General features: G+C 42.2%; 1 protein-coding gene across 1 annotated transcript in view; it reads left to right on the top strand.

Moving 5' to 3' along the window:
• ndst3 (N-deacetylase/N-sulfotransferase (heparan glucosaminyl) 3) overlaps positions 1-23,122 on the top strand; it is an 86,084-nt gene that overhangs the window by 44,970 nt on the left and 17,992 nt on the right. The window contains exon 6 of the mRNA XM_037674939.1: positions 6,585-6,713. Coding sequence (XP_037530867.1) covers positions 6,585-6,713 — 129 coding nt within the window. The remainder of the gene's footprint in view (positions 1-6,584; positions 6,714-23,122) is intronic.

Genomic DNA, 23,122 nt, shown 5'->3' with positions numbered 1-23,122 from the left:
TATCCTAACTGGGCCTTCCTGAAAGCAGAGAAGAAACCCAAACAGGAAACCAGTCAGCCATCAGGTGAAAAGGAGGAACCCAGACCCAGACCAGTGGTCATTCCATATGTTGAGGGAGTATCAGAGAAACTGAGACGTTTATTTTCTAAACATAACGTCCCAGTGGCTTTTAAACCCCAAAATACATTACGGCAAAGACTGGTTCATCCCAAAGATCCAGTCCCCCGGCACAAACAGAGTAATGTTGTGTATGCTGTTCAGTGTCAGGAGGGCTGTGATCAGTCTTACATCGGGGAAACAAAACAGCCACTGGCCAAAAGGATGGCCCAGCACAGAAGATCAACATCATCAGGCCAGGACTCTGCGGTCTACACTCATCTCCAGGTCAGCGGTCACTCTTTCAGGGATGAAGATGTTCACATCCTGGATAGAGAGGAACGATGGTTTGAGAGAGGAGTAAAGGAGGCCATCTTTGTGAAAAGAAACCGTCCATCATTAAACAGGTGTGGAGGCCTCCGTGTTCAACTGTCCCCCTCTTACAATGCTGTGATTGCTAGTATCACTCAGCCCTCTGTGAATAGTAAACAGCCATCAGTGTGCTAATGATCCATTGTTAGGCTGATGGTCCTTCTTGATCAATGTGGGGGAGTGGTGGCGCAGAGGTTAGATAAGGTAGGCCTGTGATCGGAAGATCGCCAGTTCACGCCCCGGTACCGACAACATCAAAAATGTGGGTGAGGTAGATGAAGCACCCACACTTGCCCCCACCCTCATTCGCCCCACTCTGGGCCCATGAGCAAGGCCCTTAACCCTACCATCTGCTCCCTAAACAGGTCTCTCTTGAAAATGAGTTCTCGTGGCTCAATGAGACTACCTGGAGAAATAAAGGCTAAATGAAAAAAAAAAAATAAACGATCATGTGATCAGCTGGTTTTGGTTGTCAGCAGCAAACTGGTTGATCCACTCTGAGAAGGTGCTATTTAAGAGACTGAGCTGAATACAGCACCTCAGACTGAGGAAGTCTTTCGGATGAAAGACGAAACGTTTCTACGTTGTTGTTTTGCTTTATTTTGTTTTTTTGAATGTCCAGAGGACCAGATTTAACTTTTTTAGATTTTTCTACCTGGATTATTGAGCATGCATCAGGATATTTTCTCTAGAATTTTTTAGAGGAAAGTTAGATTAGATATAGGTCTATAATTGACTTTAATTCCTGAGTCAAGGTTATGTTTCTTAAGTAAAAATTTAATTACAGCAACCTTAAAGCTATGCGGTACGTAACCATGCATTAGAGACAAGTTAAGCAGATCTAAGACGTGGTTATTAATTAAGGGAAATAAGTATTTAAACATTCTGGTTGGGATGGGATCTAGACATGTTTTTTTGTTTGTTTGTTTTTTTCCCCAAAATTGTACTGGTGTAAACTAATTGTATTAGATATGGGAGGTAAAGCCAAAAGAGCAAATGAATTGCCTTTGAATGAGTTCATAAATCAGTTAGACCCTGTTTTTCTAAACTCAAGGATACAATATGCAGCTCGCACAGGGAGGGTGCTGTGTTCATGTGTTTTTCTTGCCAAGGCAGAACCGTCTCCAGGTATGAGTAAATCTGTTATCTTCTAAAACAATACACAAGATCCATGTGAGGACAGAAAACCAAGGGAACAGTACATTATGATCTGAATAATTTTTTGTAGAAACTTAGCGGTAAATGTTTTCAGTAATGTACCTGGAGATTTATTTTATTTAATGATGTAATTTGAGCAATGTTTCAAACCTTCTGGAGGTGCACTTGTGGGATTTGTCACTGATACACTATTTGCTTTGATTCATGTTTGGAGTCCAACTGATTCAAGATGGCCGACTTGAGCTGATCAACATTAATCAACACAAAAATTCCTATTTATCTTTCTGTTTTACATATATTGGGTTAAAAATTGATATGGTAGAGTCTGAGAGTCATCCTCAACATCTACTTTGAGCTTTAACACGTCACAAATTTTCCCAGTATCACATGAGGTATTGACATTTACAGTGTTTGATCAAAGCAGCAATAACTGCCATTTCTCATCATCCTTTTAGCATTATGATATAGTTTTTATTTAAAATTCAAGCATGTAAGAGGGTGGAGAGCATGCAGAGCCTTTATTTAATGTGCTGTTTTACTTATGATCATTTAGTATTTCAAATATCGTTGAAAATGAAGTTTTAAAAAGTAAGGAAACATGACGCACATTTAACCTGCCATTTATAAACTGACATTAAACTGAATCACATGCAGGCACCAAGCGTTTACCAGTATGTCACTCTGATATTGAGGATATCCAGATAAAACAACACTGTTTGAAAGTTTTATTGTGCTCAAAAACTTTGCAAATACTTCAAATAATTTGTGGTAACACAAAAAATACTACTTTTATTTGTCAACCTTCTAAAACTATATTCAAACTATAACCTTTTTGTTTCCTCTTCATTTTAAAGTTAATATCATGGTTTCCATGTGTTCACACTCTCAGTCACGTATTTTTTTGTTTTGTTCAGTAAACCTGTTTATCTAAATAATATATCAGCTCAATTTAAACTGAATCTATATCAAACATATTAATTGAGCATGATATTTGAACGTTTCTGCTCTTAACTTTGTGATGCAAATGTGTTAGCACCAAAGTTCATGCTCAATAATCCAGCTAAATATCCAATGTTCAGTCAGGTCATCTGGACGGTTTCTTTTTTTGCTGAGATGTTTCGTCCTTCATCCAAAGGACTTCTTCAATCTGAGGAGCCACCAAACAAACTGAGTGGAAAAAACAGTTTGCTGGTGCTAAAATGGCCTCCGGGGCCCACCCTCTCCCCTTCAGCTCCTCCTAAATGTGCCTAACATGTCGATGTTAGCCAGGTTGTCAGGATGTTTGCTGTAGAAATGATTATAGAAAGTTGATTATTCTCTGATTCTCACTGTGCTAACTCTCATTAATGTGGTTGCTGCTGGGAGTGAAATAAGTGTTAACCTGAGGTGAGTGTCATACCACCTGAGAGGTTTCAACACTTTAAATCTCTAACAAGTCAATAAAACAGGTCAAAATGCACCAGAATAAGAGTGTTTTTTTAATTATTCTTATGGTCCTGTTTTTTTTTTTTTTTTTTTGAGACAGGGATAGTTTGTGGCTGAGATGTCAAAGGTTAGCAGGCTAGAGGCATATAGCCAACCAGCCTTCATCGATTCAGTGATAGATATTGTTAATTATAGTGTTGAACTGCAAAAGATGCAACAATTAGTGCGTCGCTACAGGTAGACATGTTTTATGTATCTTCTCCTAAGCACTGAATATATAATGTATACGTTCTTATTGAAGTCAAAAGCCAGATGTTAGTGGGGTTTAAAGGTTTATCCAAAAGTGAAAAGAGTTTTATGAACCTTTTTTCACCACATACATGTTGAAAGGGCATTAGAGGAAAAAGAAACACAGGTAGGATTAATAATTTTTAGCAATGGCTTCTTCTGTGTGTTTAATCCCAAGTTCCTGAAACTGGAACATGTAAACGGAACAGAGTCATTGTTGATTACAGAACCACCATATGCTGAATCATACAACACATCAGATTATCCTTGACCTGCTCTGCTGTCTGTTGGCATTATGAAGTTATCATTCAAGCTTGACTTCATACTTCAGCTCATTCTTTCACCCTAACAGCTGCTATCTGTTGCTTTGCTTGTAACTTTAGGCCCGTTTAATTATTTATACTTAGTGCGATCATCCCTTTCAAATGATCACAAAACCATCTCTTTCAGTTTCCCTTTTTTTAGCTCTCAGTATTGCATCATTTTAATTTTTTTGTGACACTTAAGGGGGGAAGCTCTGCAGTGCACATGTAAGTCTGCGAATGTGAAAACCAATATATGAATAAAGTCTCCAGTGTTTCACAAGGGAATTCTCCAGATTTATATCAACTGCTTGATGTCGCTTGAAAACTCGGAGATGGAAAATGAAAATGTGGCCGTATGTCAATAAACAAATGTGACCTTTGCAGCTTGGCTAAAGACTGATTTAAGAAACACTGAAATAGCCAGCAAAACTCTAAGTGTCACGTTTGTGGAGGTTGGAATGCAGACCGTCACAAAGAACTCCAAAAATATGAAACGATGATGGTGTAAACACCTGGCTGTAACAATTCACAATGGGGACCCGGAAATTCAACCACAATACAGGAGTGAACGAAAAAGTTATATTAACTACTTGTCAGAAAAGGGGGGCCCCAGAAGGAGGACGTCAGCTGAAACTCTGCATAACCTGCAGAGTTTAATCACGATTGGTGATGCAGAGGCTGCAATGACGTCAGAGGGAGGGGGGTTGGAGGAAAGGTGGTGCTGCTGAGTCACGTGACACGTGAGTGAGACCTGGGAGGTCTGACAAGGCTCCTCTTCAGCTTGAGTGGAGCTTGGTTCCAAAAGATCACTGCTCCAAGAGTCTGGAATCTAAGATCGTGGTCAAGATACAGGCGTGAGTCATTCACAGAGAGGCAAATAGGCAGTACTTATCCGTGGGGTTCAGCGAAAGTCGGTGGTCAGTAGGCAGAGCAAGAGTCGAGGTCCAGATATCCGATGGGCAGAAATCATTCGTCGTGGGAAAGGCAAAGGCGAGGAATCCGTGATCATGAAGAGTGTCGAAAAACAGAGAGGTCAGGAACAGAACGCTGCACTTCTTCAGGCGCAAGGAGATCAGACAATCTGGCAGGGAGGCAGAGTCTGAGGCGCTCTTTAAAAAGAGCAGCGAACAGGCGCACTGAGTGAAGCTGATGAGGAGAGGAGGCAGGGCAACAAAAAAAACAAAACACAGAATGACTTGACATGAACGTGAACATTACACCTGGCATAATGACACCTGAGGGGCAGGTGAAAGTGGGCATGGCAGGAATGGACACAGAGGGAAACAGAAACTGAAAACACAAGTAACTGAACTGAATAAGAATCACTAAATACAGGAGAAACTGAAAAATCAAAATGGGAAAAAAAACTAACAACAAACTAAAAGCAGCTCAGATCCTGACAATACTTCTTTACAGAGGATGATGATCTAGCTACAATGGGAAAAAAATAGTCAGAACATGGATGACCTTTGCTGGACCTTGGTAAGGCCTTCACTTTGTGTTAAGAAAGCAGTTGGTTCAATGTTAAGCATGAAAGAAGGTGATGGGTTTGTAATGGTTTCAGGAAACAGAAGCAGGGTTGTGGTGGTTTATTAATGTGGTGGCCATGTAATAAGGTCTTGGGTGGAGAGTGGGGAGATTGTTGTGGCAGCATGGAGCCTACATGCACTGGTGTGGCTATCCATGAATAATTTGAAGCAGGACTGATGTCATGCCTAGACTGTAACCATGTTATGGGAACAGCTCAGACATGACGCCCATGGGGGTGGTGCTCTGCTACCACGATGTGATCTTCTATAGACTCTAGCTGCATCCTGACGTACCGCTTGTCTGAGGCCTGCCAGGGTCGGCATCTGGGTGTGGTGCAATAATGGGAGTATATGGTATTATTGCGGGCAGCACGATGGCACAACTGGTAGAGCTGCTGCCTCTCAGCGAGCAGGTCCCTGGTTCAAACCCCAGTCTGGGGTCCTTTCTGGGTGGAGTTTGCATGTTCTCTCTGTGCATATGTGGGTTTTCTCCAGGTACTCCAGTTTCCTCCCACAGACCAAAAACATGCATGTTAGGCTGATTGGTAACTCTAAATTGTCCCTAGGTGTGAGTGAGGAAGTGAATGGCTCTTTGTCTCATTTGTCTCTAAGTGGCCCTGTGATGGACTTGCGACCTGTCCAGGGTGTACCCCGTCCCTCGCATAGTGATTGCTGGACATGGGCACTGGTGACCCCCGTGACCCAAAATGGAAGAAGTGGGTAAAAGATAATGGATGTATGGATGGTTTTATTGCTGTGCTGCTGATGTACAAAGCATGGTGCGTATGCAGGAGAATACCTGTAGCCTCAGAGATGTGAAAAATAGCAAGAAAAAACCTTTAAGTGGACTGAAAGTGTTGCAGCATCATGGTTACCGTCTTACTGAAGCAGGAGGTTTTCTAAATTTGTGGAGATCCAGCCCAATTCTAACAGGTCACAGAGACCATGGAGAGTAGTGGTCCCAAATCCTGGTCCTGGAGGACCACTATCCTGCATGTTTTAGTTGTTTCCCTGCTCTTCAGCAGATCTTCAAGTTCTGCAGAAGCCACGCATCCATTCACAGGAGGTATGTTGAAGCAGAGAAACATCTAAAACATGCAGGATAGTGGCCCTGGAGGACCAGGATTGGGGACTATTAATGTAGCGTATTCAGTGTAAAGAGGGCCTAACAGATTTTTCCACATTTTGAGTTATCTAGATTGCTGGTTTTGACAATCAGCCGAAGTATCAGGCTTAAAAATGAAAAATTAGTTTGCTTTAATTATACATATTTATATAGTCTGGCACTTCATTTATCTGTTTCCAGTGTTTTGCTTGGCTGGGTTTTTGTTTACTAAAAGTTTAATTTGAAGAAATAAAATAGACTAACAGCTCTTCATTTTTAATGCATGTCTGCATGTGTTTTTTTCAGGTGCTGCCTCGTCAGACATGTGGCTTGTTTACTCACACCATCTACTACAAGGAGTACCCTGGAGGACCTAAAGAACTGGACAAAAGCATCCGTGGGGGAGAGCTGTTTCTCACAGTGCTGCTCAACCCAGTGAGTCAGAGGAAGGACAGACACAGTCCGCACTCACACACCATGAACAAACTGAGGCTTTGACTTCTTGTGATTTTTGCTCTTTAAGATGCATTATGACGGTTTGGCGCTCTCACGTTAAAGACATCACCCTTTAGTTTTAATCGTTTTTTTTTTTTTTCCTCTCTGTTTTTGCATTTTTTGTCTGTCCTTTCTCTTTTCTTGTCAGGGGCAGCTTCTCGCTCTGGAGCTGTATTCGTCTCTCCACTTTAAATTAGGTCTCGCCACAGGGGGGTTGCTGTCACATACAGACACACACATTTTCCACCTCTCACTTACTCCTGCTGTGTGTGCCAGCTCAATTTGACTCTCCTTTGATTTAAGGAACAGAATTAGGTTCAGGGTGGGAGTTAAAGTGCTCAAACTCTCGCTCACACAGTTCAGAACAGGTGAAGATATTCAAATAAATTGTCCCCAAATGTTGTCTGTCACCCTGTTTCCTCTTTTCTCCCTGCCTCCAACATTGCACGTGCACAAACGCACGCAGACATCTCATAGGGCGGCTATAAGCCTTATTGAAGTGTCAGGTAAGGGAGTGCTGAACCAGAGGAGATGTCAGAACTCAGAGAACATCACAGAGTCAAGAACAGCTTCTTACAATGCCCCAGTCTGCCTCTTTCTTCTGTCCCCCCACCCCCCACACACCTTGTCTCTGTATGCCCTTCTTTATGTTTTTGGGTTATATTTCAATCCCTTTTTATATTTTTTGTTATCATCTTTTTTTTTTATGTTTCTCTTTGTTTCTTATTATGTATTTCTATTATTGGATAATTTTTTATAAAGTAGGGTTTTCTTCAATAAACTCTTAAAATGATAATTAAGTTTAGGTACAGCTTTAAATAATTTAAAGTATAAATAACACCAAAGGTATGTGGTTCAAGAACAATAGTGTCAAGGTAGATAAATACCCAGCTGGTTTGAGAGGGAACAAAACTGTTACAATAAATTCAATTCAATTCAAAAATACTTTATTTATCCCAGAGGGAAATTAAATGCTGTTGTGGCTCATTCTCCTGGTTTCACTAAAGAGTTGTTCTAGATGCTGATGGCTGTGGGCAGGAGCGGTATCTTGTGGTGGTCCGTCTTATAGTGGATCTGAAGAAACTGGCCTCAGATGTTGATCCATTTACTTGGACTTGATGGGCCTCTCAGGGTGCATTCACAGCAGCCCTGTTTAGTCCGCTTTAATCAAACTCTAGCTCGTTTTCCTAGAAAGTCCAGTTCGTTTGGGGAGATGTGAACGCGCCATCGAACTCTGTCACGGAAAAAAAAGGCGAACTCTGGCCCGGGCTAAAACCTAGGTCTCGGTCCGGTAGAAGACAACTCCAGCGTGGTTCGAGTACAATGTGAATTCAATCAGACCGGGCCCCGCTCCACAAGCAAGAAGTGGAGTACAGCGCAGGGCAAACAAACATGCATTTCTCTTACCTTAAATTATACTAATATGGCAAGTGTCTCATTAATAGGTAAAGTGTCTATTAATGAGACACTTGGCTTGTCAGCCACCTTCGTCTCGCTCCGGAACTCCTGGAGCAAATGTCAAATCAGCTGCATTTCGCCGCACCGCCCAGACGAAATGCAGCTGATTTGACCATTGAAGTGCATTTACTAAGGAAAAGTTCAACTGAGACACACCTTTGCTATAATGTCGAGCAAACAAATAATTGTTTTTAGGTGGTTTTCTTGTTAAATTTCGAAGAAATGCACAGCAAATCCATCCTCTGCGTGCTCCAGCAGCTCAAAATCAATTTTTGAAATGCAACTGATTTGACCATTATACATTTATTAAGGAAAAGTTAAACTGAGACGCCTTTGCTATAATTTTGAGCAAACAAATAATTGCTTTTAGTGTTAGTCTTGTTAAATTTTGACGAAATGCACAGTGAGTCTTCCCTCTGCGCGCTCCTGCTTCCACAAATTGATTTTTGAAATGCATTTGATTTGACCATCAAAGTGCATTTATTAAGGAAAAGTTAAACTGAGACACACCTTTGCTATAATTTTGAGCAAACAAATAATTGTTTTTAAGTGTTAATCTTGTTAAATTCTTGGCAAAGTCCTCCTGTGCACGGTCCTGCGGCCGCAATTTGACAGCCAATCGATTTTTGGCGCAACACCGGCCGACGTTTCTGGGTGGTCAGCGGTGACGCATTATAGACGTGGCTTATACGGCGAAGTGGCTTATTTATGTTTTTTTCCACTTTATTAGACATTTTTGGACTGATGCAACTTATACAGCGGTGCAACATGTACAGCGGCAAGTACGGTACCTTTTTTTACTGGTGATCTATACAGGTCTGCCACCAGAGTTAAAACACTCTAAATCATACAAAGATCCAGAGTTCCATTAAATACCCAATGCCTCAGGGTACCACTTCAGAGAATAACACATTACTAAAGGTACATTTGGGTACTTTTCATGAATACAGGATAGGATAAGGTACAGATGTGCAGGTAATGAAAGGTAGGATAGGACCGGGTAGGATAGGTAAATGGTTCATTTAACACCTTTTTGTGAATCTCTTACATTTGTTTATTGCTGCTTTATAGACAAAGGACCAATCAATGTTTATTTCACCACTGATTTCATCTCAGCTGAAAAACCTTGGGGGAAGTATCTGCACCACATGTTTGCCCTACATCTGTCTCAGACTGTTAGTTTCTTTCACACCTCTTATCTATTGTCCTCCTCCATTAGTGCCATCAGAAATAAAAGTCTCCTCTTGTGTCATTAATAAAAAAGACCTAATAAACACAACAGTAATTTGTACTCTAAACGAGAACTGTCCGTTATGATTTATGGAGGTGCAGACACACAATGGGCACATACAAGCATGCTGATGATTCATGTTAGTGTCTCCCTGCTATGTTTCAATTTGCAGACACAAAAGCTTAATTAGTGTGTGCACTTTGTGCCTAACAAAGTGCTGTGCAGCTCGCTGCTTAACTCCCCGAGGGCTTTCCTTTTGTTTGATGAGCTGCACATCGGTAACATTGCCACTTCCTGTTGAATGACTCTAAATCACATTTGGCATTTTGTGGCAGTTTGCCACAGACAGCAGCCAACAAAATGGATGTGTATGCACGTGTGAGCGCATGTGTTCACGTAGAGGTTTTTTTTTTTTTTTTTGGCATCATAATCACTGAGTTCACCTCCTACACTCAGGACACAGGACACTCGACAATTGATTAGACTCTGCAAACAGCCAATAGGGCACAAGTCATTCCCCGATAAATGGCCAGAGAGATGGTGAGAATGAAGAGTAGAATGGGAGGAGATGAGGAGGTGTGTGTGTGTGGGGGGGGGGGGGGAGTGGGGTGAGAAGGTGGCAGACAGATTGAGATTTAATTTTCAGGTCACGGCATCTTGTGTCACTTGAGAATCCAGACACATACAGAGAGGAAATGATGCACATATATACCCTCACCCCCCCCCCCCCCCCCCCCCCCCCCCCCCACACCCACACACACATACACACACACTACCGCTGTGTGCTCGAAGCATCCAAATATTTTTGTGAGTGTATGTTTTGAATAAATGTCTGTGTCCTGCTGTCATGAGCAGAGCTTGAGACAGATGTCAGGCCTGACATTTAGCGCTTAGCTCTACCACTAAGTTTATTAGCCGAAGACCAAATATCAGCTCGATCTCCTCCTCTCCCGTCTGATTTAGCCACTTCTCACCCTCAGCGTGTCTCACCCTTTCTCCCATCTCTCTCTTTGCCTCACCAGCCGTTTCTGTCCTTCCCTTCGTCTTTGGAGCAGTCCTCAGCCTCTGTATGTTGACTTTGTTCGCACACGTGAATCTTTCCACACCTCTTTTTGTCTCATTTCCACTCCTTCTCTCTCGATCTCTGGAGTCCTGCTGATTGCAACCGAAGCCTTTGGCAGCTCATCAACACGTACAAGTTCTCTCAAACACACACAGACACACAATAAACTGCAACTCAACCTGGGCAGATATTACAAAGTGGAGGTAAAGCAGTGAAAGGTGTCAGACTGGAGAGGACCGGCAGATGCTGACAGCAAAAACCAAAATAGATTTAATTGAAATATTTTGCTGTACTTACACCCAGCTTTTAAATACCACTGATGAGCTCAGTGGAGGTGAACTCTGAGGAGCAAACAAAAAGACACTGCAGTGGTATGTAAAAAGACAACGTTAGAGCAATGAGAGAAAAGCAGACACAGCGTGGGTTGGGGAGGGTAGTGATAGTCTTTTCAGCGGCAATAACAATTCAATCAAGGAGAAATGTATGCGGAACTAAGTGGTCTGTAATGGGGAACAGGCTTCTGCTGCTGAAATGAACACTGAGTGAGGGCTTCAGACAAGAGCCGAGAGGACACGCAAGAGTGTGAAAGTCCCTGAGCATGGCTGCATGAAGAACAGCTGGGCTGTATCGACACTGTGACCCAACAGATCACAGAAGGAACTGAAATCTGGTATAATCAACCAAACAGTTGAGGCAAACTCTGGAGGGCATGTTCAGATCAAAACGTTCCGCTGACTTTACAGTGCCTGTCACATGCAAATCCTACAAATATAGAAAGTGGATGACAGCATTTTAAAATTTAAGATATTCAGCATGATACACATGATTTTACCCATTTTGTCACATGACTGGCATATTTTACTTTGAGCTTGTGCAGCCCAAGCGAAACAGGAATTGGCATCAAAGAGGAGCTTTTTAAATTAAGGAACTTCCTGGTCTTTGTTTATTGGAAATATATTATTTGAACTCCTACTCCTCTTCATTTCTTTCTCAGAGACTCAAAATAATCTAAAGCAAGGTCTGATCCTTCTCTACTGTCGTTAGCCATTGCAGCAACGCTCTGTTTACATGCAGGTGTTCACCTTTGACATCACTTCCTGTTGCTGACATCACTTCCTGTTAATATCTCAACAACTGTTCATCTCAGTAAGCTGATTTTTTGCGACATGTTAATAATGCAAATTTTATTATGCAATATTAAAAATATTATGCAAATTAGCACCTCCCTAGGGAGGTGCTTTGGGCATACCTGACTGGGAGGAGACCCTGGGGAAGACCCAGGACATGCTGGAGAGATTGCGTCTCTTGGTTGGCCTGGGAATGCCTTGGAGTCCTCCCAGAAGAGCTGGCAGAGGTGGCTGTGGAAAGGGATGTCTGGACCTCCCTGCTCAAGCTGCTGTCCCCGCGATCTGACTTCAGAATAAGCAGAAGATAATGGATGGATGTTAATAATGTTGTCTTTCAAAAAAATGCATTCAGATTTATTCCAAATGTTGATGTCACTTTAAGGTCCTGTTCACACCTGACACAAACATCCATCCTGGGTGATCCAGTCACATTTGATGCTAAATGCAGATGTGAACACTCTCAAAGCAATTTCAGGTTAAGTTTGTCCAGAAAAATAAGTACACAGGTTTTAACCATTTGGAAGCTTTAACATATATTCTGAACCTACAGACTGACATGAGTTCATGCAAGCAGCCAAGGTATTATTTGAACATCCTCTGACTGAACCCCTCCCAATAAAAAACAGCTAATTTAACACAAATAAACAACTGTTCTTGGGAATACTAAATTCCATGCTCAATTATCCAGGTATAAAATCCAACAATTTTCAGTCAGATCATCTTGATGTTTTTTTTTTTTTTTGAGCTGAGACATTTCACCCTCCATCCAGAAGGCTTCATCAGTCTGAGGAAACAACAAACAAAACTGATTCTCCCCCAACAGCTTACTCCAAAGTGGAACAAAACAGTTATGTTGGTGCTAAGATGGTCTCTGGGGCACGCCCTCTTCTCCGGTGCCCGCCCTCTCCATCGTTGACAGTCATGTACAACTGGTTCAGAACACCAAAGTCCATGCTCAATAATCCATAAAATCCACAACTGTTTTATTCCACTTTCGAGTAAGCTGTTGGGGATGAATAAGTTTTGTTTGGTGTTTCCTCAGACTGATGAAGCCTTCTGGATGGAAGATGAAACGTCTCAGCACAAAAAAGGAAACCTTTGTCCAGATGACCTGACTGAAAATTGTTGGGTGTCCTTGGGAATATTCTGAACATAAGTTTTTCTTGTTCACACATTACTTAGAGACCATTTGTTAGGATTATGTTGATCATGTGAGACATTATTTACATGAATGCTCCTACAAGAACCCTGCAGATGTAGGACACTTTCTATCATGATGCGCTAAGATTCATAACTGGCTGTAACTACCGTACCCATTGTAGATGAATATATCCTGAGATATTCACCTGATTAAAACGGATTCTTTCATTTTTCTGGACTGAATATAAACGTGCATTGAATTTAATAAAATGTAACGTGAGACGTTATTTATCTTTGACCCATCAAAATGAATGTGGTCATTTATTTACAGAATCAAAGTTTAACATCAAACATTTACATTAATTTGGCAAAATATGAAAATAACAACATAATTAATCAGCTTTACAGGTAGTGAGAAACAATACGGCGATTGTTTTCACTTTTCAGCAGAACAGCAGACATCAAATCACACGGCGGTGATTGAGAACCAATGATTTCTACTTGATAGAAGAATTTTTAAAGATGGAAAGATGAAGTTTAGTGGGAGTGAAAGATGGATGAGGGAGAATGTGGTGTGTATGAGTGAAAAGTGTTGACAGGACGACACCCTCCATCCGACCCAGCTTTCCTCGGTACGCTCGGTAGTGGACTAGACTCATTTACCTCTCTGACGATGCATCAGCGGAAGAGGAGCTCCAGTTAACGCTACCTTTCAGCGTCTCCGTAGGATGGCAGAGATATATCCGGAGTGGTGACGGGACTTCGTCAACAACAGTTCACCTCAAGGGGTGGACTTCACATGAGTGGGGTTCTTCAGAAGTCCCACTCAGAGGTGGAAGATGTTATAATCCCAAACTCGGAAGAGCCTTATCATGGCTGGACTTCTGTTCTCCCAAACGACTGGAGCTGCAAACTCTCCAGCCCAACTCCAACGGCAACTCACAGAACAACGACTTCACAGAACTGCGATCATCTGAGAGAACTAGGAAGTACCGACATTTTAAAGGGCTCTATTTCCGGTTCATTTGGGAGTCCCTGATTGGTCAATGTCGACCAGACAGGGGTGTGGTTTGTGACGTAAGAGGTTACTAGAAGTCAGAAAACAGCAAGAATGTTATTGGAACAGATTGAAAATGTTCCCCAGACAGGCGAGAGAAATGTTTGGGCGAGTTTGGAGAAACAGGTGCCAACTTTTCTGTTTACGTCTGAGAGGATTTAAAAACAAGACAGTTGTTCCAACACTTGTCTGCTTCGACTCCTGACCTTGGAAAACGTACACTGCTCATTCAAAGACAGAAATCAGAAAATGCATAATTACTCTTTAACAGACCTTAACATGAATTCTAACTTTGCATAAGCAACTAAAAAATCATTGTTACTGTTTTACAGTTAATAAAATTGATTAGTTCACTGTAACATCTAAAATGTTTGAACTAAAACACTTTGATTATCAAACATTTGTAAAACAGTAATGATAATAGAAAAGAGAGTGCTCTTTCACTTGAATTTTCAAGAAAGAAAGTCTCAGGATGGGTGAACCTGTATTTCTGGATTCAAATCAATGAAATGACAGTTTCTGTCCCACAAGGTTCTTAAGGTCAAGGGTTTTGACCTTAGGTCAAGTTCACTACACCATCACTGCACCCTGTATTCACTGGTTAACTGGTCATCATTAACTTCATGCAGACTCTCACTGGTACATTTTCATCTTTAGATCACTTCTTGGTCTGCTGCCTTCATACATCTCCTCCTACATATCACTGCGTGAGTGCAGCTACAGTGTGCGCTCTCAGGACATTATTACCTGCAGTGTTCCCTCAATGAGGACTGAACTAGGCAAAAGGGCCTTCTCCTACTCCGCTCTTGTTTCCTGGAATATCTTGCAAAAAGATCTGAAGCTCTCGACCTTGAGCTCTCTAAGTGGCTTCAAACATCTACTAACAAACATCTGTTAAGTTCCTGGCAAAAACCAATGCCAAAGTCAAGTCAATGTCAAAGTTTATTTATTTGTCATTTGCTCCACATGTGGTACATGTGCTGGAACAAAATTATGTACACAGGGTCCCAGTTACATCCCACAAATGTATAAATTGTAAAGAAAAACAGTAATAATTAATGTAGACATGCAGTAATGCATACGTGTTCCTGGTTTTAGTTTTCTACATCGCTTTACAACCTAGCAGTTTTTAAAAAAATACCATTTTATTTTCACTTGTTATTCCCAATTTGTATGCATACTTTATGATTATCTACTGTTGTCTTTGCTGTCCACTGTTGTCATCATTCTTTGTTAAAATCAGGTCTCTCTTGTAAATGAGTCCCCGAGGATCAGTGGGACTAACCTGTATAAATAAAGGTTGAATGAATGTTGATCAGTGGGTTACCAGCAGGTGTAACTTTTCTCTGTAGTGAAAGTTTCTCCTAAATGATTTTGGAGCTCTTCTCTTTGGTTTGGGTGTGACAGAGCTTTCCAGCAACACTGCTCTGCTCACAGTGAAGCTGTGGAGGAAAGCAGCTGATGGTCTGCCGGTGAGCTTTACCTCGGTGGAGTTTAACGAGTTAAAATCCTCAGTGTCTCTGCTCTGACACTGAGCTCTGTGAAGGCAAATCATTTATACCTCTTTAGTTCTCTCGTATCACGTCTGTTAGGTTACATATTTAAGCTAATTAAGAGTTGAGTAAATAACTCCAGAGAAGTGACTTTTGAGCCAGGCTAATGTCAGTAAAATCAAACAGCTCAGGTGGCTGCTTGTGGTTCTTACAGAAACATCAGCAGACCTGCTGGTGTCCTGTTTTACTGCTCAGCTGACTGTGGGACGTGGATACGTGTTTATTTGCGGCTAACTGAGATCTGATCGCTCAAGGCAGATTTTGCTGCCAAGTGTGAGCACTCCTACAAGCTGTCCGCTTGTGACCGAATCAACCAGGATGCAAAGTCAGTGTCAGGTCTGAGGAGCCTAAAGAGAAGCCAGAGAATCTCCCTGAAACTGAAGCTTGTTTAAAGGTGATTTTCCTGTGTTTATGTGCATCTTTACTAGGATTACTGAAGGAGTTTCGAATAAGAAGTTCCTTACATCCAAGACGTCTGTGTGTCCATTTCCCTACAACACCAAGATCTGGTTTTTATTTTTAAATCAAATCCAACATTTGGCCCAATGTATGAACAGGTTTTCAGAAACAGCACTTGCTGGTGATCCATTCATGTGTTAGACATCAATGTACACTTACGCCATCTGGACCATCAACATACAGTTATGTCACGATGATTCTTCTCGTGCTGGTAGAGCTAGCTGCCAGCTCCCCAAACATGAGACTAAACGGAAGAAAAAAAATCAAAACCTTTTGTTGTTCAGGCAGAAACGTTTAGAACGTTTCAACCATCAGACACAAATCTAACTGATGACACAGAAGAAATAAAGCACCTCTGCTTCATTTGTTCATTCACCACTTCATTCATAGCCATTCTGCTTGGTTTTACTTAAATTTTAGAAGTTAAAAGTAAACAAAAATAATCTCTCCTTTTTGTGCAGTTGTAATCCCAGGAAGTTAATACTGTTTGATCAAAACAACTTGATTCAAGTTAACGTTATTAGTTAGTTAGAGCCCGTTCAGACCTGGATTCAGGCCCGGAGTGGCCAATCGGGACGAGTGTGGGCTGTAGGGCCTACGCATGCATGGAGAGAACATGCAAACTCCACCCAGAGGGGTCCCGGACTTGATCCGGCAACCTTCTCACTGAGAGGCAACAGTTGTCACTTGCCTGGCCACTTCTATCTATCTATCTATCTATCTATCTATCTATCTATCTATCTATCTATCTATCTATCTATCTATCTATCTATCTGTCTGTCTGTCTGTCTGTCTGTCTGTCCGTCCGTCCGTCCGTCCGTCCGTCCGTCCGTCCGTCCGTCCGTCCGTCCGTCTGTCTGTGTGAACTGGCCATCCATGTATTTTGAAGAAACTGCTTCTTTCTAGGGCAGCACGGTGGCGCAACTGGTAGAGCTGCTGCCTCCCTGGTTCAAATCCCAGTCCAGGGGCCTTCTGTGAGGAGTTTACATGTTTTCTCCGTGCATGCGTGAGTTTCCTCCGGGTGCTCCGATTTCCTCCCACAGACCAAAAACATGCATGTTAGACTGATTGGTGACTCTAAATTGTCTCTAGGTGTGAGTAAGAGAGTGAATGGTTGTTTGTCTCGTTTGTCTCTATGTGTCCCTGTGATGGACATGCGACCTGTCCAGGGTGTACCCCGCCCCTCACACTGTGGTTGCCGGACATGGGCACCGACGACCCCCCGTGACCCAAAATGGAAGACGCGGATAAAAGATAATGGCTGGATGGTTATTTCTAGTTTTTATATTGCTAAAGGGTATAGTTTCCTCAAATGATTGGGGTGGCCGAAGATTAGTCTGTGGTTATCAAGGTCACCATTAGCCACCCTCTGGCTCCACCATTGCACCTGGTGGTGGATAAAATTGCCTCCTCTTCTCATCAGAATGTGTTACTCTAATAAAATAAAACAAGAATATAAAACCTCAGTTTTATATGTTTATTTATATAATATATATATTATATTTATATTTTATTTATATTTTTAAAGCTCTGTAAAGTAACATCATTTATTACAATTTATTGTACACCTATTTACTTCCTTTTTATTCCACCTATTAAGTAAGCTTACGAAGAGATAACCACAACATATGACCTAAATAGTTCTGAACTGAGTGAGAATGAAAATATGAATATTCATTCAACCTTCATTTAGACAGGTAAATCCCATTGAGCCTCGAGGACTCATTTACAAGAGAGAGATATATTTCAGATGTTTTATGAAAACATCTGCAGACCTGCTGTCTTAATGACCTGACAGCCCTCTGTGCGAGGTTGCTCAGTGTGCATCAGACTGCACCACATTTACTGCCTGGTGCGAATCAATCAGAGCAGACGAACTGCAGTCGAATGACTGAAACAGATCTTTAATGTAAGGTTTGAACAGGACCTAAGGTATATGTTATTAGTTTTTATATATAATGACAGATGGATGGATGGAAAGGGAAAAAAAGAGAAACAAGTAATTACTTGAAAACTGTTTGAATCCAACCCTCTTGATTTCAGAGAAGATTTGGAGCATGTCACAAACTTAAACTCGTGTTCTTTTTAATCTTACAAGACTCGACGTTTGAGCGTACGTTTGCGTGCTGTTTCTGTATTTATGTACTTTGAAGAACATCACCCCCACGTTGGCCTAACATGTTTCATTAGGACAACTAGGTCAGCATGAGATCGGCGAGAGGAGGGGAGAGGAGAAAAAAAAAAACCGATGCGTGAGTTTTTAAAGCAGGCTAGAAAGTGAGAGCAAGGCGGATGAAGAACGGGGAGGGAAATGAAGCTGCACAGCAGCAACCAGAAGAAACGACAAGGGGCAGAGATTAAAAAGCAGGAACCTGTGAGGTTGTTTTTATTTCTTTCTTTTTTCCAGCTCAGATCTAAGTTTGATTTGAGTCCAATTTTGTACGAGCGTAGTATCTTTTATTGAAGGCACACATGGGACTCGAGAAGTGAGGCGTGGCACGAGATGCAGAGAAAAGGTTTAAACGCTTCAGTTAATTGAATTCTTAGACACAGCAAGTCTTTCCTCCACGAGGGCTCCGAGTTTTTACTCTGTCGGGAGATTAACATTCTCTCGAGTGGCTTTTTACCTTTTTTAATTTGCTCTCACCTGCAAAGGTTATTCTCTTTTTTTTTGTTGCATTCTCTATGTGCACATTTCTCCTTTGTTCTCATTTTCTTCAGCTCCACAGTTACAAACACAAATCGTCTTCTGTCTCCTCCTCTGGTTTAATTTAGCTGCCCGTGTTCAAGCCCCATAATGAGCTCTGCCATGTTCAGTTTTGTCCAGCTATCTCACCTTCTTTTGTCCTGGACGCTCATGCACCTGCAAAAACAACACACACACACGCGTGAGTACTGTTCAACCTGTTTCCCCGCAGCCTGAGTCAGACGTCATAGTATTGAGTGGTCTGAAAGCAACATAAATCACTTTTTGATCACATTGCAAGCTTTAAAAAAGCCCCAAAACAAACTTTGATCCAGGTGAGTTTTGGTGTGTTCAGTTTATAGTTTGTGTTCTCGCTTTGCCTCTTTATTACAGCGTCAGGCTGTAAATAACTCATTGATTGGAACAGATATCTTCAGAGAAACACAGTTTCTGTCATTTCTGCTTCTGTTTTTTTGTCGCTTTATGCTCTAAAGCTGTCGGACTGTTGTGTTTTTCTGGACAAAACAAATAGTTTGACATGAAACGTGGTCCTTACCCTCCTGCCTGAGTGCTCGGCAATGTCTTGACAGTGTTTCTGCTCTCACATCGGTAGTAAGAAGGCAGCAAATGTGCAACTGGTTTGATTTGTGAGCTCCAGCCAAAAAAAGAGTGACGTGCACAAACCTCCTTGGACATACATAAATGCACAACTGCATGTGTTCATGTTGACATGCTTGAGCTTTTGCTCTCTTTAAAATGACTCGGGCATACATTCACTTCTTTGCTTTTTTCTTTCATTATAAAAAAAAAAGTGACAAATGACAATAATGTTTTGGTGTGTGTGTTACTTATTTTTATAAATTTCTCAGAACATAATCTTTGGGTGTATTTCTATAAGCTCAGTTTAGTTTGATTGCCACAGCTGATCTAAAAAAAAAAACAAAAAGGGCTACACCTCTATTTGTCCCCCACTGCAGAGCAAAGAGGAGGGCTGGAAATATCCTCTGTCTCTGTCTGTCTGTCTGTCTCTGTCTGTCTGTGTCTGTCTGTCTGTGTCTGTCTCAGTGGCGGTTCTAGACCAATTGTACTGGTGGGGCCTAGCTGGGGCCAGAGGTTTTGTCAGAGTCAGAGTCAGAGTCAGAGTTTCTTTATTGTCATTCGCACCTCATGTGGTACATGTGGTGGAGCGAAATTATGTACGCAGGGTCCCAGTTACATCCAACAATAAAATGTATAAGAAAAACAGTAATAACATCTAAGTTATGAACTAAGAAAAACATCAACTAAATATACACTAAGCACTCATAACATAAAACATTGAACATCACCACAAACATGAACATGAGTCTGTGAGCAGATGTGCACGCATGAACACATCAACATTGAAACAGATCAGCAGCAACATGAAACAGATCAGCAGCAACATGATATGGTTTTTCACAGTGATTATTCTAGTTAGAGATTCATGAGTCTAACAGCCTCAGGGTAGAAGCTGTTCCTCAGTCTAGTGGTTCTACACTTAATGCTCCTTAACCTCCTTCCTGAGGGGAGTGGGGCAAAAAGTGTGTGTGCTGGGTGGGTGGGGTCCTTCATGATGCAGGTGGCCCTCTTCCTGCATCTGGAGGTGTAGATGTCTGTGATGGTGGGGAGACTGATTCCAACAGATTTCTGTGCAGCCTTCACCACTCTCGGCAAAGCTTTTCTTTCTGCAGCTGTGCAGCCTCCATGCCACACATTGATGCTTGAGCACAGGATGCTCTCCACTGCACACCTGTAGAAGGAGGTGAGGACTGAGCTTCCCAGACCAGCTCGCCTCAGCCGTCTGAGGAAGTAGAGTCTCTGATGAGCTTTCTTGATCAGGCTGGTGGTGTTGTTGCTCCAGCTGAGGTTGTCATTCATGTGTACACCCAAGTACTTGTAGCTGGAGACCACTTCCACCGCAGATCCTCTTATGTTCAGGGGGGTGTAGGTGTTTTTGTTCCTTCTGAAGTCCACAATCATCTCCTTTGTCTTCTTCACATTGATGTGAAGGTTATTCTCTCTGCACCAGCTCTCCAGGTGTTCCACCTCTTACCTGTAGCTGGACTCATCATTGTTTGTGATGCATCCCACCACCGCTGTATCATCTGCAAACTTTACAATGTGACAGCCTGGATGGGTAGCTGCACAATCATATGTGAGCAGACTAAACAGAAGGGGGCTCAACACACATCCCTGAGGAGAGCCAGTGCTGAGGGTTATGGTGGAGGAGGAGAGGTTGTGGATCCTCACTAACTGTGGTCTGTTTGTTAAAAAGTCTAGTACCCAGTTGCAGATGGAGGGGCTTAGTCCTAGTGTGGATAGTTTGTCCATCAGGGTTTGGGGGATCATGGTGTTGAAGGCGGATGTGAAGTCCACAAAGTGCATACGGACGTAAGAGTTTTTCTGCTCCAGGTGGTTGAGTGCAGTGTGGACCACAGAGGAGATTGCATCCTCTGTTGATCGGTTCTCACGGTATGCGTACTGATGAGGGTCCTCGTTGATGTTGATGGTTGTTTTGATGTGAGTCATGACCAGTTTTTCGAAGCATTTAGCGACTATCGGGGTGAGGGCCACTGGCCGATAGTCATTCAGACCAGTCACTGTAGAGCTTTTTGGGACTGGGATGATGGTGGCAGTCTTCAGGCAGGTGGGAACTGTCTCCAGGGTAAGTGAAGTGTTTAAGATGTCTGCCAGCACCTCACAGAGCTGATCAGCACATTCCTTCAACACTTTTCCGGGGATGTTGTCTGGGCCAGTTGCTTTGTGCGGATTAATCCTCCTGAAGGTACTCCTTACTTCTGCTGAGGTCACGCTGAGATGCTCTTCATCCGGTGGCGAGGTGAGTCTGGTGCTGGGTGGTCTGTTCGGGTCTTCAAAGCGTGCATAGAACTTGTTGAGGGCATCAGGCAGAGATGGGTCTTTGGGACATTGTTCGCTCCTTCCTTTATAATCTGTTATGCACTTAATGCCCCTCCACATGCTCCGAGGGTCAGAGGGGCACGTTCATCTCAGAGAAAAAGACAGATTTGAAATCTTACTTGACTCTTTTGTTTTTTTAAAGCAGTGATTAACCATTGCAACCAAAGAAAATGGTTAAAAAAAATCAAATGAGAAAAATATAAAACATTTTCTAGACAGTATTTGTATTGACTGAAGAAAATATATTAATAAGCAAATAAAATGATAATGAAAATAACTGTTAAGTGAAGTCTTGGTTCAGTTTCTCAGTCCAAAATTAGAGAGACACAGACAGACTCTGTCTGTCTGTGTCTCTCTTTGTCTATCTGTCTGTCTGTGTCTCTCTTTGTCTATCTGTCTGTCTGTCTGTTTATCTGTCTGTCTGTCTGTCTGTCTGTGTCTCTCTCTGTCTATCTGTCTGTCTCTCTGTCTGTCTGTCTGTGTGTGTCTCTATCTGTCTGTCTGTCTGTCTGTCTGTCTGTCTCTATCTGTCTGTCTGTCTGTCTGTCTATCTGTCTCTCTGTCTGTCTGTCTGTCTCTATCTATCTGTCTGTCTGTCTGTCTGTCTGTGTGTCTGTCTGTCTCTATCTGTCTGTCTGTCTGTCTCTCTGTCTATCTGTCTGTCTGTCTTTCTGTCTGTCTCTCTGTCTGTCTGTCTCTATCTATCTGTCTGTCTGTCTGTCTGTCTGTCTGTCTGTCTCTATCTGTCTATCTGTCTTTCTGTCTGTCTGTCTCTATCTGTCTCTCTGTCTGTCTCTATCTGTCTGTCTGTTTCTGTCTGTCTGTCTGTCTGGCAGATAATTAAATGTGATGTGGTAGTAGCAGAGAGTCATTCCCAACACATTCTCTTGTGAGATCCAATCAGGCATAGTGTTATTTTCAAGGCTTCAACAGAAACACAACATTAAATAACTCGGGCACAGTCGATGGTGGACAATATGTATTCCTTCATGATGTGCTAGGCCTAAAATCTTGTAAAACAAAAACACTTTAAAGAATCCACAAAAATGTGTTCCAGTTCCGCCCTCCCGCTGCGCCACAGGTTTTTCTTCTGCACCAGCGCACTCCCCCATCATCGTTCACAGACCATCAGTATTCTGAGCAGCTTTCCAGGTCAGCCGGACGCTGATCTATCAAGGCCCGACAGTGTGTCGCTTTGTATCTGCAGCGAGCTTCTCCGTTAAAGAGGAGCACCGACAGTCCACGTCACCAGGACGTCCAGCGAAGACATCTGAATCAGTCCTCACATGTTTCTCTGCACGTGTCCTGCAGGGATCTGATTACATCAGGAGGCAAAAACACAACAAACCCTTTTATTTAGGATCCAACATCTGAACTAAAGCTCAGAGTCTGTTTAGGTTTATCAGATAGATGGAGAATCCTTCAGAAATTAGTCTGTTGTGAGACATTTCTAAACATCACATCGACATGCAGTGTCTCCTGCACAGACACACATCAGCACATTCAACAAATAATTCATATTTTAATGGTTCATGGTTGCGTTTATCTGCACACACACTTTCATGATTCTGTGTGCAAAAGGAGCACAGTGTGTGTGTGTGTGTGTGTGTGTGTGTGTGTGTGTGTGTGTGTGTG

This window comes from Nematolebias whitei, chromosome 3 (assembly GCF_014905685.2).
Source record: "Nematolebias whitei isolate Nwh7 chromosome 3, NemWhi1, whole genome shotgun sequence".
NCBI lineage: Eukaryota > Metazoa > Chordata > Actinopteri > Cyprinodontiformes > Rivulidae > Nematolebias > Nematolebias whitei.
This window is presented reverse-complemented; position numbering and strand designations above follow the sequence as displayed.